At 33.7% G+C, this 20288-nt stretch overlaps 1 protein-coding gene and 1 pseudogene across 5 annotated transcripts; both read right to left on the reverse strand.

Moving 5' to 3' along the window:
• Positions 1-3362: 3362 nt before the first annotated feature.
• On the reverse strand, positions 3363-14310 carry LOC140834145 (transcription factor tau subunit sfc1-like). Of its 5 annotated transcripts, none has more exons than XM_073198840.1 (15): positions 14176-14310; positions 11329-11468; positions 10106-10466; positions 9906-9995; positions 9733-9823; positions 8480-8546; positions 7993-8041; positions 6925-7090; positions 6721-6819; positions 6276-6344; positions 5822-5960; positions 4881-5076; positions 4537-4637; positions 3965-4004; positions 3363-3593 (listed from the first exon to the last, which is right to left on the reverse strand). In XM_073198840.1, exons 2-15 carry the CDS (start codon positions 11464-11466, stop codon positions 3412-3414), a joined length of 1788 nt encoding a protein of 595 aa, XP_073054941.1. In that variant the 5' UTR covers positions 11467-11468; positions 14176-14310; the 3' UTR covers positions 3363-3411. The 5 variants fall into 5 exon arrangements, with proteins under 5 accessions (XP_073054941.1, XP_073054918.1, XP_073054933.1 ...); XM_073198817.1 differs by having other exon boundaries at positions 4511-4637; XM_073198832.1 differs by having other exon boundaries at positions 4511-4637; positions 6925-7085; positions 7988-8041.
• Positions 14311-17225: 2915 nt separating this feature from the next.
• LOC140813029 (protein RGF1 INDUCIBLE TRANSCRIPTION FACTOR 1-like) lies at positions 17226-18499 on the reverse strand (annotated as a pseudogene).
• Positions 18500-20288: the final 1789 nt, after the last annotated feature.

The raw sequence follows: 20288 nt of genomic DNA on the forward strand, positions 1-20288 counted from the left end.
TTTCAGGGGAGTTCTCTAACTTCATACTATTTTATCGTTTTAGTTGAGCATCTATTTTTTGTCATTGAGGACAATGTCAAGTTTAGGTGTGGGAGTTTTTGATGTGCTGTGAGAAGTATGACTTGATTGTGGAATTTGATATTTTATTTGATCTTTAGTATTTCGATTTAATTTTTCTACATAAAAAAATTGTAAAAAAAAAATTTAAAAAAATTTGTGACGTTGTTAGTCCCAAGCATCTAGTTCATTTGTTATCTCTTTCTTCTGAATCCTGATTGCCTCCGATGCGAAAAAATAAAAAATTGATGTTTTCTTTGCGTGCAAATTGTTTTTGCATTCTCACTTTTGCATTATGAATAAGTTGCTCTTTATGATAGTTAGAGAGGACAAGTGTGTGGGATTTAACACAATTGCTATATTTTTTCTTTGGTGAGCTTTGAGCCTATGAGCAATCATGATATCTTGCTCCATTTTCTTTGATTGTGTGTTGTCATTGCATTGTTAATTCTTCTAGAACTTGCATTGTTATACATGTCTTTGTCAACACCCTGTGGTGAATTGGGTGCATAGACAACAGGATAAGGGCATTAGGTTAAAACCATTTTCTTTCACATCATCTGAGCCGTTCATTGAGCCTACCTTGATTCATAGTCCCCTAGTTAACCAAGTTTGAGCCTCAGCTTTTTTTTCTTTGAATGAAAATAACCACATTACAAGCCGTGTCAAATCCCTTTTGTTGGTTAACCCCCTGTTTTGAACCCTGAATTGGAGAATCAAGTAAACTTTTCACAAATAGCATCACTCAATCCAAAATAGTGTGAATTGCTGTGATTTAGCCAATCTCAAATCCTTATAGTCATCGTCTACAGAAAAAAAAAAAAAAAACAAAAACAAAAAAACCAAAAAATGGGAAAAAGAAGAGAAGTAGACGAAGTGAGAAAGAAAAACAGAGCCGAAAAAAAAAATTTGCTCTCGATGTTATAACGAGGTTGAAGATGTTATTATTTGGATGCAATTGTTTTTGTGAAAAGTGCATATGATTTCTCCAATTCCATAGCTCATTGTTCCCTTTTTATCCTACCTTACCCCTAGCCACATTACAACCCATTTATAGCCCTTTTTGTTTGTGTATTTTAATTCATTCATTTAGTGGGAGGATGTGATATATTTGCAAGCCTATGGTAAAAAAATTTCGATGCACTCGACATGAGAGTTTGTTGATATATATCCTAGACAATAATGAGCGGAATGAGCGAACCTTGTGAGGAGTTGTTAAATCCCATGCATTTTAATTTCTACACATTTTGATTGTAGTGATTGTTCATGATGTTATTTTTTGAGGTGCTCTGAAATTAAAATGTCTTGTTGCATGAAAAAAATGTTTTGGATAAGTAGAGGAAGCGGAAGAAGGACGAAAATTGAGATAATAAGTTGATCTATTTTATGCTTGAGGACAAGCATCGTTTAGGTGTGGGAGATTTTGATAGGCTAGTAATAGTTAATGTTTTATTTTCATATTTCCCGTTATTTTAACCTCCGATATTTTTAATTGACACTTTTTGGTGTAATTTTATTGTAGGAGGAACTTTTACAGTCTTGGAGCACATTTGAGTTAAAAAGGTGATGTTTATCACATTTGAAGGTTCCAAGATAGAGTTGAAAGTGAATGACCAAACCAGAAGAAGTCCTGGAATAAGGCGTGGCCACGTCTTATGACGATACTTCAGCTGTCAAAAATTGCAAAAAGGGGAAATCTAAATAAAACAGTATCTATTATTTTATATTTTATGTTTAGGGTTAATTAAGAAATAGTGGGCTTTTTATATTAATGTTTTTGGACCCAAATCAAAACTCACTATTCACGTGAAGAAAGTAACAGAGGCGGCAAGAAGATTTCATTCAACAATACTCCACTCACCAATCAACACATTCTCACGTGAAGAAAGAAAAGGAGGCGGCAAGATTCTCTCACAATTTTCTCCAACAACTCTAGTACTTCATTTTATTTATTTATTTTTATGGAGATTGTAAATCAAACAATGTTAGGCTAATTTTCTTAGACTGATTCAAGGGATAGTTTACTGTTTAATTTTATCACTGTGAGGTTTTGCACTCTAATTTATTATTCTTGTTTGCCCAAATATTCGTTGATTTATGATTTAATTAATGAATGTTATACGTCAATTAATCTGACAATTTAATTTGATGTATGATTTTCTAATGCTAACCATGAATTCAGTGATCCGTAATTGTCATGAACGATTGGTACATGAGTAGCGATAGATTAGGCGTGTTGTGCTATCATAACATATTCAATCTAAATAAATCGGTGAAACTCAATCTATCAATTGCAGCTATCTCGATTGTTAGATTTTAGGATTAACTGTTTTCACGAAACTAAAATGCTGTTTTTAATTAATATGGAACGCTATCGTGCCCAGTTGATTATTGGTAAGTTTTGACTGATGCTGGGTTTGGTCAATTAATTTAGGAAAACACAAGAATTTTAGCGGCTATCCCTATTATTCTAAGGTTAATTGTTTGGAATAACATGAATAAATGATTGATTAACCGATGAACAGTGAGATAATTAAATAGTAGAATCCCCTTGAATCAGTATTTTTCTCGTATTAATTTCTTCAATTTATTCTCGTCGATTAATTTTCAATTCTAGATTCATTATTCTTTCTTGCTTGGTAATTTTAGTTTAGATTATTTTATTTAGTAATTATCAAAACAAATCCCCCCATTTTTATTTTTATTATCAAAAGAAATATATCTACTGTTCCATGTGAATTCGACCCTACTCACCATTACACTCGTTTTTATTTAAAAGGGTAGGAATTAATTTGGTGGTCAACGACAGTAAATTAAGATTTTTAAAAAAATGAATATAATATAATAAAACCAGAAACCAATGTAAATTGTTACCCGGTTGCTGCAACAAATAATATATCTGACGAATGCTACCCAATATACAGATACCCTTTCCATTGACCATAACATTTTCTACATGCTTGTCTATTGATGTAAAGCATGCAAGATACAAAATTTCATTAAATAAATAGTTATAAAAATATTTCAAAATCCACAACAAACAATTTATCTGTAAGATTAGCCTAACATCAATATCAAATAAAGTCTATAATTTATCATCAAGTAAGCCCACTACATAGATACATTTCTAATCAAGTTAGACCAAGTGCTGCTCACTCATTCCATTTCCCAGAGATGTAGCCATCTTCAAACTACTAAAGACAAGTCGCAACATTTCGAAATATTTCTTCAAGTCACTGCCCTCTGAATGGACTCGAAGATATGGCGTAGGAATATAATCATGAAATGACCTACGAAAAGCAGAGGGGAATAACTAGACGCTCCCGTTAAGACAGAATACTCAACGTTGGTGTTTTAGTATTCCTCATCATCGAAGTCATCATCACCTTCATCGCTATTATGTTCGTAAATCTGATATTCTTCTCCGTCGTATGGGTCAGCACCTTGCATTTCATCATCGCCTTCGGCAGAATTGAAGGGAAAACTACCAAAAAGCTCCTGGAGATAATCCTTTGAGACATTTTCATGTTCAGTGTCTGTGGATCGTGTATAGGATATAGTTGATTTGATTTCAATATGTTAATTGATCCAACAATAATGGTCATCGATAAGTTCATATGCAGTAAATTTCAAACATATAGATTATTTTAAGAAATAATAAAAATAAAAGCAAATCAAAAGAAGTAATGGAAAGCTTCAAAGAGGATAGACAATCCAACAAAAATGTCATCTGAAATTGGAGGTAACGACGAAGATAGAAAAATATATAACATAATATTTCACATAGCCTCTAGATGTATTGATAAAACATGCACTTTTTATTTATTATCATCAAGGTATTGAAGAAATCATTAAGAATAACGGAAACAGAGATTAAAAAAAAAACCAGAGCAAGTTGCAAGGATACATGAATGAGGTCGTAGCAAAAAATCCCTGTCCTCTTCAACCTGGAAAAGAAAATGCAAATGTTAGGTGGTGCATTGGTAGATTATTACTTCAAAAATGTATTATGGGAAGGGCCAAATACGCGAAGAATGATTTAATTGACAAATACATAGGAACTGTTTGTTTTCGATTTGGTTCCGTTTTGGTTGTTCCGCGGAACTAAGATGCAATTTTGAATTTGTTTTTTGGGTACAAGAGTATAATTATAGATATTAAACCATGTCAGAAATTGGTAGGTAGTGGTTTCACTTCATAACATAGTTTTTTTTAAGGAACATAACATATAGTTTTAACAATTTTAAAAATGTTAATTTTGATAACAATGAAATATAATAATAGAATATTTTTAAAAAGTGATCAAAATTCGAACCAAAATAGTTATATATCAGGACGTGAGAAAACAAGAGAAAATCTAAAAATATGTTTCAAGAGAAAATAATGAAAATGGACTTGTAATGTTCGCATTTATTTTGTGGAGTGGAAAATAGGGATGGGAAATGATACCAACCAAAGTGGTAATCCCCATATCAATACCTCAGCTGCATCAAAACCTTCCCCAAGATTGTCTTCTTCCATTTCATCTTCCTCGTATTCAACTTCATCAATGGGTTCTTTATCTACACTCTGTACGATATCTGCAACGTATAACATATAACCTTGCTAGATTTTACTCAAGATAAAAAACAAGTGTATCAGGTGATAACCACGGAGGCTAATTCAATTAGCCAATAGAAGAAAGAAGCATGCTGATGATATATAATGCAGAAAGAATCATGCTAGTGATATATAATAATATTGGAACCATATGAAAAGGTAAATAAGAAAGGTACATTAATAAATCTGGAAATAAAGAATTCATGATGCAGAATGATTTAAACCTTCATTAGCCTGTTTTCCTTCATCGCCTTTCAAATCCTTCAAATTAATCTGTACTTTCTTTGATCTCTCAAAGCGTCTAGAAACGGACTTCAATATGGATTCTGCACCAACCTCGGGGTATACGGTCAAAAACCTCTGAGCTACTCGCAATCTCAAGCAATCAATTACATGAGATGAAAACCATCCCGTTTGCAGCTGGAAAAAATAGCAAATTTTTGAAAGCTGATCGAGCACACACATACTACAGATAGCAAATAAGGGCAAATAAAAAATCTTAACTTCTACAGTACGAAAAGGAAATAAAGAAAATATTTCACTTTTGCACTTTCTGTTTGCTAAAAAGGCAATAATAAAATCTCCTCGAATCCCAAAAAACAGAAGACATGAATGTAGAGCAGAAATAGTGTAAAAATAAACATTAGAGCAAAAAAAATTTATCATAAAAAATGACGAAAATGTATGAAGGTAATAATGCAGATATTCAAAAACCAAAACAATTTATTCAGGTCAAAAAAACTATTTTCTTGATTGTGTTCTACTATTGATCTCCACAACCCTACCCACAATAACATAATTCCATTTGGCATAACAAGTTTCTCCAACCCAAAATTTTCCAAACCCAAATTTGACTGCTACACATTCTCAAATATTCGGAGCAAAATAAAATGTCTGCAAAGAGATTTGAAGATCGAAAAAACTGTCCAATTGAACAGTTTAATAGCAAATTCAAGAACTGAGATAATCAATCAAAACAGACGACATATATTTTCAAGCTTTGAGAAATTAGACCATGAATTACTAGTGGTTTTGTTCAGTTTTACCAGGCCAACCTAACTGTCATATTATTTAATATTTACCAAAACAATTCAATATTTCTTCTAAAATATTTAATCAAGTTCCTTGAGAGAAAATTTGATAGGAAAATGAAAGTATATCATACGCTGCAGCTTTCTGGACTTGAAGGTTTTTTGATTTCTTGTTGAATATAATCATCCTTAAGTTCAAAGAGTTGTAATAAAACTTGGCATTTAGATGGGAAAACCTCAAATGCACAAATATCCTTCCAATTGTTCTTCAATCTGCAAATGACAGAAAGATAATTAATCTGCTATAGAGAGAGATTTTAGTAGCACAATTATCATCTAAAGACATGATATTGTTAGCCAGTAACAGACAACTGTATTTCTTTGATAACTACTTGATTTGTTGGACTCTAAGTAACCTGTTTAGTATAAAATGTATTATGTGAATAAATTGTCAATTTATATCATTTTAAATAAATCTTGGTCATAATCAAGACTATATAATCGTACTGAAGTACAGTCTGAACTTCGAACCACAAGAAGAAAGAAGCTAATTTTTCTTTTAGGTTCAGAATTTGTAAAATTCCTTACCCAGATGAGGCATTGGCATCACAATAGCTTCGTAACAATGGTGGCACTCGAAAATCAGTCTTTTGATATCTAATCAAATAAACCACAATAAGTTAGCCTTAGTAAATACAAGACTTAATCAACAAAGCTTATGGATTATATCAGAGCAAAACAATTTAAGACATCATATCGAAAGAACTTGCTGAACGTTTAATCTATCTCCTTACACATTTTTTGCACAAAAATAATTTCTTGTTGTTTTCTCCTGAAACATTTCAATAAACGTACAGAATCTCCAGAGGAAATTGCATATAGATGATAAAATATTTCAAACAACTAGATCAAATAAGAAAATTAACATACATAATCTATACTCTAGAAAGTGAAAATTTGCATTATGCAACACCAAGATGTGAAAGTGTATTTGGATGAAAACTAACATGCGAGATTCAGGATGAAAACTAACATGCGAGATTCAGGATCTTTTCGGGGATCATATCCTTTTTTGATCCAGAACCTCAGAAATGGCCCATTTGAGAAGTAATATGCTGCTATGAACAGAAGCCTGGAAAATCAAAACTAAACTTGCATAAAAAAATTTACCTTTAACAAGAGCTTGTGTCAAACGTTGCATTTTGTAGTAGCATATTATACAAGACAGAAATATAACCTTTTAAGCACATTGCCTCCAACATTCAGGCCTCGATCAATTAAACGTTCTGATAATGACTCTTTGACCCATATTGGACGCTCATCAAACAATTCACAAACAGCTGTCTGCCACTGCCATCGTTCTGAGTCCCTGGGTATGAATTTCTCCCAGTATACTTTCTTTGGGATATGTATGATTGTCAAGTGCAAACAAACAACTCATCGGGTGGATAACATTCAAATTTTTAATCATTATCACTTCAAGCGATAAAAATAACTTTCGGTTACATCAATGGGAAGGAATTGCTCACTACTACTACATGTAATGCACTATCAAAAGGATCGATCCAGCCCGGAAGAAAATACAATCTCAAGGAATACAGAATAAAAAAATACTGCAAAACCCTCTCTTATTTTTTTCAGCTCCAATAAACGTATTCTTATCGTATTGATATATTTTCATCATTAAAATGAATGGAGAACTCCATCTAATTGTTCACTATCATAAAGAATTGATCAGCTGAAAACGATCAATTTAGTTTCGTTTCAAGTATGATGGCAGCAATACTTGTGCTAAATTTAGTTTTTTTTGGCTTGCAATTGCGTTATTTCCTTTGCTAATTTTCATACTAAACAAAATCTCACATACCACAAGGCACATATCAAGGCTCTAGGCCCAGAGAGGCTCAGCCTTTTAAATGTCCAATGCCAGTTTTTAACACACCTATGCGTCAGAATAGTATGTCCGAAATGACATGCATAAAAATATTCATTCATTTTCGCAACGCCTCGCTTTATTAAGGGGCTTAGCGCCGTGTCTTCTGCCTAGGCTCTTCAATTGCCATGTGCCTCACTAGACATTGCACTCATAATAGCTATGCTCAACTCTCAAGTCATGTATTATAATATCAAAATTGGACTGCAAGTAATTCTTTTTTTTTAACGAAACGAAAATTGTACAGCAATAGATCAGGTGACAAACATGGTCGTAAACAAAAAAGCAGATGAGATAGGAAATGAACAAAGCAAATAACAGGTAGTAGTTTAGGAAATAAATTAACATAATAACGTATATATTTAACAATAAGGATATCTTTAATGTTGAAGTCAATGGCAAGACATTGCTCAATCTCCATCTGCAATCAAATGAATGGAAACTTTACCAATCCAAATAAAGTAATGAGACAAATATTAGAAGCTATAGAAAACCATAAGCAATTGATTTTGTGGTTTTTGGTTTATTATTTACACCCAAAGTTCAAAAATATACCCAAAATAAGTAATGGGGAGCTGTAGGAATTATAACCGCAGAATGCATATGATATTAAAGTGATAGTAAGGCACAAAACAAAAGGCTTAATTGCTTTTTTGCCAAAAGATCATCGGGTGGCCCATAGGGCAACGGTAAGGTCTGGGTTCTGATATCATATTAAAATTGAGATTTGTACCTACCTCAACACCAAAAGCTAACTCAAGGGAGAGTATTGTCCAAATCCACATATACAATTATCAATAACTTAATCCAAACGATATGAGATATTTAAACGGTTTTTTTTGTCAAAAGATCTACTCACCTCCCAGCGCTGCTGCATTACTACCTCTTGTTTCCTTTTCAAGCTCGGATCTGAGCAAGGTTTTAAACTGCAAGTGCAAAATAACTAATAATAAAATCCAATAAACCACCTTTTCATGCCTTCTGTAACGTCACAAAACTACTGTTTTATCGCAAAGCTATGACTCCTATCAAAAGTTGAAAGCAGTAAGAGGCATATTTGAGACTAAATAAAATATGATGCATCATAAAATTTTATGAAAATATATGCATGAGTAACAGGAACGTGATTCCAAAAGGCTAATTCTGGATTAGTTTCACATCGATCTCAGGGGCTGGCTTATGCTGCCACATATTACTATATAAAACATAAGGTTTTCCCAAAATTGCTTGCATGTGAAGGAGTTAAAAGCCATCCAAACAAAAAATATGATAACATGTTTCTACATAATGAGTTCGAGCAGAACTATTAGTAAATGACGGTTGACATTAGAAGTCATCCAAATGACAGACCCCTTATTTTTTCCAAAAATGAACATGAATCACATGCTACTAAAGTAGGTGAGATGCAAGGCATTCTTCGAACTCTAACAAACATTTAGTCCAAATCCTTACGTACAAACGCATTGTCAAATCCTCTTACCTTTTGAGTGTCTCTCAACAAGCTATTCATATTAAGCTAATTTACATAATATCATAGGAATTAACACCTTGGCACTTGTTGAGAACAGCTAGTATCTGGGGACAATATTGGCAAATGGGACATCAAAAAATGTTTTGAAATATTTATAATGCATTTCAATGAGAGAAATTCAAAAGTAATATAAATTGAGAAGATAAAAACATTCATGATTCTGATGCGAAAAAAAATTCCAGTTTAGCACTGAGACGTATTTATGAACATCAGTTGTTACGGTCATAGATAATGTCGATAAACGAAGCAATGGTCAACATGACTTTGCTAAGTGCAAACATTGTTTGGCGTCAATCAGGCACATCAACTCTGTTAACACTATTACCAAAAAATATCTCTCTCCAAAAGGGAAGACTAGAAAAGGAAGAAATGAAGTCTTCCAAAAGAATTTAGAGAATATATATAACTATTTTTCTCCAAATTCACAACATGTAGCATTTGAAGTTAATTCTTTATTTCTCCTCAAATGAAATATTATCTAGTTCTTAATTTTTCCAGGGCAGAATGAATGACAGATCAAAAAGGCTATGAATGACTGGCAAATCAGGTGAAATAAAATCATACATGCCAAAGCAACTCACACAACGTTTTCTGGCAGATCCTTTGTGGAAAAAAGTGGTGGAACCACCATCATCAAATCCTCATGATCGAAATCCCGTAAAACACCCTTTCCTACAAATTGCATGAAGAAAAAATTTAAAATAATAGCAAATCTAGTTCCCTGAAAGCTCAAAAACAAGAAAGAAGCCCTTACTGAATTGTGGTTCATCTTCATCCCAATTCTTTTTTTTCCTTCGAGCATTATCAGCGTGAACAGCAAGAACATGCTGGTAATCCACCATACCTTCGGAGAACAGCAGGAAGATGGAATGCAATAACAGAGAAATGAATTTTTGCCGCAATTGCTAAACAAGAGGGTGATTGGAAACATAAGAAAAAACAGATCAGCCTAACCATTGAAGTGATATGCCTCAGACACTTGAGCAACAATATCAGCAAACAGTGTTTCATGTGCTCCAGTCTCTGTCTGTACATCGATTTCAGAAGAATCTGGATGGGGTTCAGATTCAGGACGAACAATCTTTTGTGAAGTTTCAGATAATTTAGGAAAAGAATTATTCTGCTCAAGATTAACTGCTGATGCATGTTCAGGAACTCCAACAGGGTTGTTTTTATTTATCAAATTCTTAACTTTCTTTTTTGAAATTTTCAGTAAAAAATTATTGCAAGGCTGGAGTTCTCCAAAGGCTGGGTGTGAATAACGATCTTCCGGGCGAAAATGTAGCTCCAACCTGTTTAACTTCTTGGTACAGACCTGAAAGCATAGAGATTTAATTTGCATGCAACATGCTGAAATATAGGCATTTCAACATGTAACTGAACTAAGATAGCTTAATGAAAAGATTGAATGATGATTAAACCAATCCAATCAGCTGTGTCCTGAAAGTAACTATAATCATAAACTTTTTCGCTTACGAGGCCGAATGTATACCAAATTCATTTTGTAAAACCTTCCATTTTTATATTTAGTAAATCATGAACGCCATAAATTTACTTACAAAGAGAAATAATGCAAAAGTGATTGATTCCAAATGGTGGTCTTAACCTCTCATGGTCTTATCTCTATGGCACAAACTAAGATATCCTTCTTGAGTCTTGACAACACCATTATTCAAAACTATCCCATTAAAATTTGTACATGGTTCTTCCCCTATCTAGGAGTCAAAGCTGTGACTCTACATACCGGCTATGATACAAGACTAGAATGCAGTTGATCAACATTTATTCACCTCACGATTCAAAGACAATCACTACATGTCCGGAATCGCGATATATGTTCATCTATAAGAAAATTTAAGATAGGGGAGGCACTAGTACTCGGTAGAACATGTGCACGTAAAGGAAAGCTAGCACATTACCATTCCAGCACACACATACTGATTTAGCATTATCAATCTATCTTCCAAATCCCAAGCACTATAAGATCACGAACCCAAATAAAATTAAATAAATACTCCAAAAATAATAAACTTGCGACAAACATACAGTGCGCAATAAAATACAATCTAATACGGATCACATCTCTAAACACTCAATGATCACTACAACATTGAAATAGTCCAATAAGAAATATAAAAGGTAGTACAGTTGTCGCAAGAATTTAGTTATATGCACACCTTGAGAATGCCTTCAGTACCTCCCAAAGTCTCAACGGCGCGTTCGATGGAAGAAGGGTAACCCGGGTAGTGTACAGCAAACACCTTGTTGCTGCTGGGTAAATTACCCGATATTGTGCCGTCCTCGATGATACTCATAGCTAAACAGATCAATGAAAAACCAATATAGGTGGTTAAATAAAGTAATCTGTAGTCATCTTCGATAATCTCCACACACAAAAACAAAGTTGTACAATATGGTTTATCTTACTAAAATGATTTCCAAATTATTTCATTAATGTGGACTAGTGGAGTGACGTACACTTTTGGGGCTGCACATATTGTCATAAGCCCAATTGTCGTAGGCACCAATGTTTTGCTTAATGCAAAGAGAATGTTAAATTATTAAAGGAATAATTAATTAAATTTAATAGAAAATAGTGAATTATAAATTTATCACGGCCTGCGGTGTTTTGATGTTCTCCTCCGCTCTTCTCCTAGGTGATTTCCTCCAGCTACTCCACTGCCGATGCCACGGTCCTCCGACGCTCGTCTGTTAGCCTGTTTACTAGTGTCGTTCCCACGAAGCAAATGAAATAGAAAGAAAATCATAGGGCGTAAGAGTTCCGTTTATTAGCTGCAAATCTTGGTTGGCAAATCATGCGATCAAGCTAGCGGGTAAAGAATCCATCTTGACATTGTTTTAAAGCCTTAAGATTTATTAGCCAACAAAAGAAGGAGAGAACTTTTGTTGTTATGGTTCTGTGAGAGGAGATCACCTGTTTTGGTGGAAAATTTGGAAAACCAAAAGCTGAAGATTTTTCCTTTCTCTTTTTTTTTTGGGTGTGGAGATTATCGAATATGACTACAGACTACTTTATTTAACCACCTATATTGGTTTTTCATTGATCTGTTTAGCTATGGATATCATCGAGGACGGCACAATATCGGGTAATTTACCGAGCAGCAGCAAGGTGTTTGTTGTACACTACCTGGGTTACCCTTCTTCCATTGAACGCGCCGTTGATGCTAGCAAAATCCTTGCACTTAAGAAGTAACATATTACTTGAAAGCAAATCTATTGCTTATACTTAAAATTTCAGTATGCCCTCTAAATCTGGAAGCTCCATTACTTGCTTTATATTTTTTAAGTCTATTTCTTTAATTGTCTATTGAACTGCAAATTAAAAACTTGAGCATCTGGATGCTCAAACTGCCGTTCAAATTTTTTATGCTCTTGTGTTTTGTTGCTTATTCCAAATCCATGTTTCTGCTGAAAGTTACACTCACCAATTTTGGCACCAAAAAAGGATGGATAACATAAACTGAAGGAGACAGAAGAATCTCAAGAGGAACACAGCTTATTTATCACTTCAATAAATATTGTGATTCATAGTGCAATAGAATGGTGAATTGGAGAGCTTGTTTAGGGGCTGCCTCACTTTTTTGGCTTCACTAAGTTGAGTATTTTGAACTTGGTATTTTTGGAGTACTGGTGGAAAAGGTGGTCTGGCAAGAGAAGGAGACTGTGGTGTCCAATACTCAACTATAAACATATGAATAATATGTTTTGCTTGGATAGTTTGCTCGACTTTTTTTCATCTCTGAGGGTGAATTAAAGCATGTAGACTATATAGCTTTTGAAATTTGTTTTTTGTTCAGAGTTTCTTTTCAAAATTATTATTACAAATAGTTTCTGAGATGCCATAACTAGCTAGTAGGCTCAATTAACTTTTTCAGAACTTTCTTTTGTAGGAATCTGTAGTCTGAAAACATATTCTAACTTTTCTACATGTGCCATCACGAAAACTTATGTTCGCGCATTTTTCTGAATATAAGTTACTTTGGCATTTTAATCACCTGTAAAATTTGTCTTAACCACTCGTTCAGACAAAATTTGGTTTTCCAAATTTTCCACCAAACCAGGTGATCTTCTCTCACAGAACCATAACAACAAAAGTTCTCTCCTTCTTTTGTTGGCTAATAAATCTCAAGGCTTTAAAACAATGTCAAGATGTATTCTTTACCCGCTAGCTTGATCGCATGATTTGCCAACCAAGATTTGCAACTGATAAACGGAACTTACGCCCTATGATTTTCTTTCTATTTATATTGTTTCGTGGGAACGACAGTAATAAACATGCTAAAAGACGAGCGTCGGAGGACCGTGGCAGCGGCAGTGGAGTAGCCGGACGAAACCACCTAGGTGAAGAGCGGAGGAGAACATCAAAACACCGCAGGCCGTGATAAATTTGTAATTCACTATTTTCTATTACATTTAATTAATTATTCCTTTAATAATTTAACATTCTCTTTGCATTAAGCAAAACATTGGTGCCTAAGACAATTGGGCTTATGACAATATATGCCCCCAAAAGTGTACGTCACTCCACTGGTCCACATTAGTGAAATAATTTCCAAATCATTTTAGTAAGATAAACCATAGTGTACAACTTTTGTGTAGTAAATTCGTTAAAGAAGATGTTAAGGAAATGACGGATGACTTAGTGCAAATGACACAAATGTCTCAATACCAACACAAAATTCAATACTTAAGAACTCATTCTCCGACCTACAATACATCCAATTTCTATCTGTGTTATCCAATGAAGCCTAAAAGTGTTTAAATATTAATTTATTTAAAATATATTATCAAAAACTATAAAACGAAAAGTTAAATAAGTATCAACAAAAATAATATTAACTTAATTATCTAGTAAAAAAGAAAACTAATGCATGATTTACAAAAAAAAATAATTTACTACGCTAAAATTCATCAATAAAATAATACGCTAAAATATAAATAAACTATTACGCAAAAATTAAAATTAAATATTAAATTTTCTGTAAAGAAAACGCTTTAAAAACCTGAAGTGCCGAAGATATGCAGATCCACTTTAACGCTGGAAGATCACACCGACAATCAAATTTACGAAATTAATACGAAAAAATGTTAGTACACAGTAAAAAAACCGAACCTGCGAAAAAATTGATAGAGTTTCGCTACTACCAGAGAAGAAAGGCAAAAATTGCGGAACAAAATTCTCGCGAACCTCGCTATATATAGCCATATAGCGACGGTTGTTTCACACCGTCTCTATTAGCGACGGTTTGTGGATACACCGTCGCCAATAGCGACGGTATTTGATATACCGTCGACGAATCTAGATCGGAGACGGGCACAACCGTCGCTATTGGCGACGTATTATAAAACCGTCGCTAATAACGACGGTTTCTGCCAAAATGGTCGCGAATATTGCGACGGTTCTTTCAAGAAACTGGTTCTACGTCAGGAACCCACAAGATAGAATGTCTTGTCAGTTTGCATTATTCTGGAAATATTGAATTTGGAGATAACACATAATTTATGGTGCTTAAGAAATTGACACTGAAAGACCTTTTCAGATTTTACTTGAATCATGAAGCTGTAGTGCTGGATATCGAGACACCAAAACTTTTTTCATGGACGGACAATTTCGGTGTTGGTTTCAGCTCTAAGCGTATCAATGTGCCATCGTTAGTTGTTGAAGCTGATTTTCGATCTGGCCAGCGGATATTCCGAGAAGTTTGATTATGACCTTTGTTCATGTATCCTAAATGCTATTTCGTAATGAATGGCTCGGTTCGGTTATCTCAAAAATTTGGAAGATGACTGGATTTTCCCAGGATGATCTACTTGTATCTTGGGTATTCTTACAGCATCACAATGATTCTCAGGACTACTGTATCAGCTGGTTTGACGTCGATTACGTAAATGTTTCCATTTATCCTCAGTTTAAATAATCGTCTATGTGATACCAATCATTGTTACTTCTTTTTTCTCTTGGACTTCCAGTTATAATCGAGGTCCTTGGTTATTTTGAACAAAATTTTCAATGACCGAGTCGAGGAAAATCTCGAAATTTGTGTAGGTTTAGCATTGTTTAAGAAATTAAGTTGTCATCATCATCATAATAAATTTAATAATAATAATAATAATAATGAAATAACTAGGGATGTTAATGGGTCTGGGTTTTTACCCAGATCCGCTATGGACCCGCGTGTATGGTGTGGATTTGGGCATACTAAATGGGTCATGAGGTGGGTCTCAGGTTCAATTTTTCAGACCCGTTCAGATACGGGGCGGGTCATGGGTTCTATAATACTTGCCTCATACCCGCCACATATATGTAGATATAAATATTCTAGGAGTTTTAGTTTTATTAATTTTCATTTTTTTAGTAGCTCACCTCAATCATAAAAATTTTAACTATTCATATGTCAACTGTTGCATTTGAATCTGCTTTTAGCAATAATAGAAGAATAGTTGGTCCTCATCTTAGTAGACTTAAATTTTGCCTACTCGCTGATTTTATATTGATCTGTTTAAATTATGTTATGACTTGTTTTTGGGGATACCAAAATTTTTTTGGAGAGCTAGTAACTCTTTTTTTATGTCGTGAAAATACTTTGTTTGTTATTATTAAATGTGGTGAGAAACATGAATTAATTTTTCCACAAATTTGTATTTAAAGGCTTGTCTGTTTCATAATTTAGTCATGTGAGAAGAAATATTACTTTTTTATTTTAAAAAAATTCGGGTCTCACGGGTCTACCCGGCCCCGTTTCGTATTCGATATAGGATGGGTCCGAAAAATATTTAACCGGGGTGGAGCGGGTAATGAGTCAAAGTTTTTTTCGTGAGGAAGGTCTTGGGTTTAGCCAAACCCGCCCCATACCCGCCTCATTGACATATCTAGAAATAACAGAGTGATTTATGCTCAAATTAATCATACACACTAGTGCACCGACGCACGCGTTGCGTGCTTGTATAATATTTTTTTATAATTCATTTGATTTATATTTAAATGAGGATCATAATATAACTATAAGAAATAGTGAGGGACTAAACTGTAATTTTGATAGATAAATTAAAAAATAAATGAAAAAATAAATAAAAAAAAATGATCTCAATGGGAATTGAACATTTAACCTAAACCATTAAGAACAAAGACTCTAACAGCTGAACTACATATAACGTACATAAAAATTTTAACATTTTATTAATATATATAATTAATAAAACAGACCATGACACCAAAGTTAATTACTATAAGTGTCTCACCCTTAATAGATAGTAATAGAAGTAATAGATAATCTCAAAAAAATAATCATACACATGCATGCATGTTGTCGTAAATGTGTAAACACATTTATTATTTTACTAAATCGTATATTAGAGCTACTAATTTTAAATAGATAAAATAATAGAGAAATTTTGTTATTTTTATATTGTCGAATTTCGAACTTAATATTTTATATCGTTTTTCTTTTGCAATGTAGTAATTTTTTCGAAGTCGTGTCGACACGAATGATATCGACATAGCGCTGACATGTTTACCGTCACATCAACACATCAAATAAAAAACAAATAAAATTTCTAAATATTGAAAGATGACTAAAACTAAAAATCAACAACCTAAATAATCAAAAAAAAAAAAACAAAATTTCAATTTTCCCTTAAAAAAATTTGAGTGCATGTGCACAGTAGCATATAGTACACCACATTAGACAATGTATAAATAGTGAGTATGTCACATGAACGATTGATCCCAAAACGTTAGAAAAAACGAAGGTTAGATACTAAATAGTTCAAATTACATATTTGGAAGCCATAAAATTATTATTAATTTTGAATAATCACCTCTTTCAACAGTACTACATAGTTAAAATAATATTATATTTGGGGAAAAAAATAAAGAAATGTTACACACCTCAACTTGGGAACTGGGAGGCACGTGACAGACTGACAGTGATGCCATTAAGACAAAACACCCGACCAATATGATAAAGAATTAACTTAAAACTTAAAAGAGTCTGAAGAAACTGAACAAGATTTCTTTAAGAAAAATAATATTGAATATTTATCATATTTTATTCTAACACAAAGGTGACCTATGGGGAATGCCTTTCCTCCTACTCATGGTCATGTCTTCATCCGTAACTTTATTAGCCAATCTTCCACAAACATATAGTCCACTTCTCTTCTTACTCACAAGCTCAGTGCAAGAGAAGCTCGCGTTATCGGAATCCGAGTCGGTGCTCAGCATCGTGTACGTACTGATCATCGTCCCCAGTGTCTTGAGGAATGAAGAAATCTGGACTGAGCTGTATGGTTTTGCATACTCTCAGGAAGGGATAAAGATTCTTGTGGTGTTTAAGGACATGATCAACCTGATAACAAAATTCATATAATTAAACTCATTTTAACCAACATATATGTTAGATAAAATTGTGGGAATTGGGCTTGTTAATGGTTTCTTGATTCTTTGTTCTTTTATCAACGATTGCTTATTTTCCTAATAATATGTGAATCTGCAGTGAAGTGAAATTCAGTTAAATATAAATTTTATTTTGACAAACCAATCAGCAATTAGTTGCCTGCAACTTTAATCCAAACCAAGTATATAAGCATATTGATCGATAGTCAGAATAACCAATTATATGAATTCAAAGAAGATTAATCACATTTTTGAGATTTACATTAAGCTACCTTGCAACCAAGCGAGCAATGGATGAAGGGTTCTTGGGGGCTCCTATCAAAAGAAGTGCGGTAGTTTCCAGACCCTTTGAACTGCCTGTTCTGCGGTCTTTTCTTGATAAACACCACCTTAGCAGCATTAATGGTATACGCCTGCACACGACACGAAATCGAAGCTAAGGTTGTGTTCATCTCAAGTTAAAATTCTAAACGATTTTCGCAAAATCTAATATAACCTGAATGTTTGAGCAGTCCATCAGCTTCTCAAGATCTTCCAACCTAACAACTTCATGATACACGTACCGACGAATCTGAAGTAGCCTGTGGGATCGATGAGAAGCCACACAATGGGGGAAAATACTATTGCAACAATCCAAACAACAAATATTGATCTTTTCGTTTTTCTTGGAACTGTCGTGAATCGGGCAAGATGCGAAGAATTTCTGCACGTAGAGAGATTCCAGCCATGCAGGTTTGTCATGATGTTCCTAATTGTAGTGAATACACACAAGTTCTATTTAGATCATAGCCGATGAAAATAGTGATTCAAAGAAGAAGAAGAAAACTGAGAGGTGTACACAAGATGCAACCTACCATGATCATGGAGTTTTCTTGATTTGTTTTGGTAGCACAAGAAAATGGTTTTTTTAAACTCGAGAAATGAAATAAAGGGTTAGGCTGTGGATGCCAATGCCAATGCCAATGCCATTTATGGGGTAATATAAAGGAGAGGAGGAAATAAATTATTTTAAAGTATGTACAATACAAGAATATTTAATATAATATTAAATGGTTTCCCCATTTTCTAGTGCATCTAATTTAAATGGCATGATTTTCAATATGATATGGGTTTTCAATATACTGTAAAATTCAATCTAAGTGACACTGTCTGTCTTGATTAAATTGGGTAGAAAAGTAGACTAGATAATTTTAATTGCTCTATATGTGTGAGCTTACTTGTGAAAATTGTAGGATCTTAGTTAATTCTCCGGCTTACAATATGATATGAACCGATCCAATCAAGACTTTCTCGTAAGGCCCTCAAAATTTTCCTAGGCACACCAAGGCAACCTGAAGAGAAGCCAAAGCAGCATGCTTAGCCGGTGGAGGCAAATAAATGACTAAGATAACGAAACTAGCACAAATCAGTTTAATTAGTCCGTTAACTTTGATTTTTTTTTTTTGTAATTTAGTTTTTTTTTCTATGTGACGTCGATGCGACACTGGTATGACTCTGAAACAATCATACATGAGCAGAACATTTAGCAGCTCAGTAAATTCCACGCAACAACATAAACATTGAGTATTTTGGTAGCTCAACGATCAATAACAATTAAGTCCAGAGTTTGGCTACACACTTACAATATTAGGAATCTGGTATTAAAGCATATTTTAAGTATTCATTTTATTCTAACTACGTTAAAAAAATACAAGTATTGTGATAGCATGTATGATTATGTATTTTCAAGTTAACAAGAATTTCGTGAACGTAACTTAAGATATAAGACAACATTGCTAGAGACATCAAATCCATGTTTTGTGTCATTTTGTCTTTAGGGTTCGTCAGCCTTGTCAATTGATTCTTAATTATAGGGATTGAGGGATTATTATTATTTTTTTTTAAAAAAAGAAAAAAGAAAACAAAGAAATAATATATATTAAGAATATGTGAGGGGAACGTGGGCACTATTCCCATGTCTCCCATTGGCTTCTTCCACACATATAAACTAATTTTCTCTACTCCTAGTGTTAAAAGCTTCAACACTAAACTAAATGACTCTTTCTTGAAGAAGTTGCCATTTAAATTTTGCTCTTCAATGATCTCCTCTCTTAAATTCTAATCTTTCAAAAAAAACATACAAAATATCGATCACTGTATCCAAATTTTTGAATCCGCGATGATACTTATAGAGGAAAAAAATATAATTGTTTCCTTCTCTTCGTTCTAATCTTTCGATTTTACATAGACAAATCTCTAGTATACGGAGATTGAGAAATTTTTCCTTTAAAAAAGAAGAAGGAAATTTAGGTATTAAATCTTTGCTTCACAAATATGATGATATAGCACCTTTTCATTTTATAAACACTATTTAGAACTGTGTATTTATATGTTTTAATTACAGTCTCAGGCCCCGTGAAAAGTCTAAAAGACATAACAAATCTTAAAAAATATTAATAGACTGATATTGATGCGATCATGGTAGCCTTGCATGGGCGTATGAGCAAAGAAGATGGGTTACGTGCGAGGAGCAAAGTGCCGAAGGGTGCGTGATGCATGGGAGCGAGTTCGGGAGCCAAAGGAGCATTATTCAGGCAATAAATGTTGAAGAATCCCGAGAGACTTGCGCCCGGGCAGATATAAGTTACCGCCCGGGCGGACATGAATATCCGCCCGAGCGCGTACTATTCCAAGAAAATAATTTTTTCCTTGTTTAGAGTTTTGAATTGTTTGGTAATTAGA

This window comes from Primulina eburnea, chromosome 1 (assembly GCF_022965805.1).
Source record: "Primulina eburnea isolate SZY01 chromosome 1, ASM2296580v1, whole genome shotgun sequence".
NCBI classification, from domain to species: Eukaryota; Viridiplantae; Streptophyta; class Magnoliopsida; order Lamiales; family Gesneriaceae; genus Primulina; species Primulina eburnea.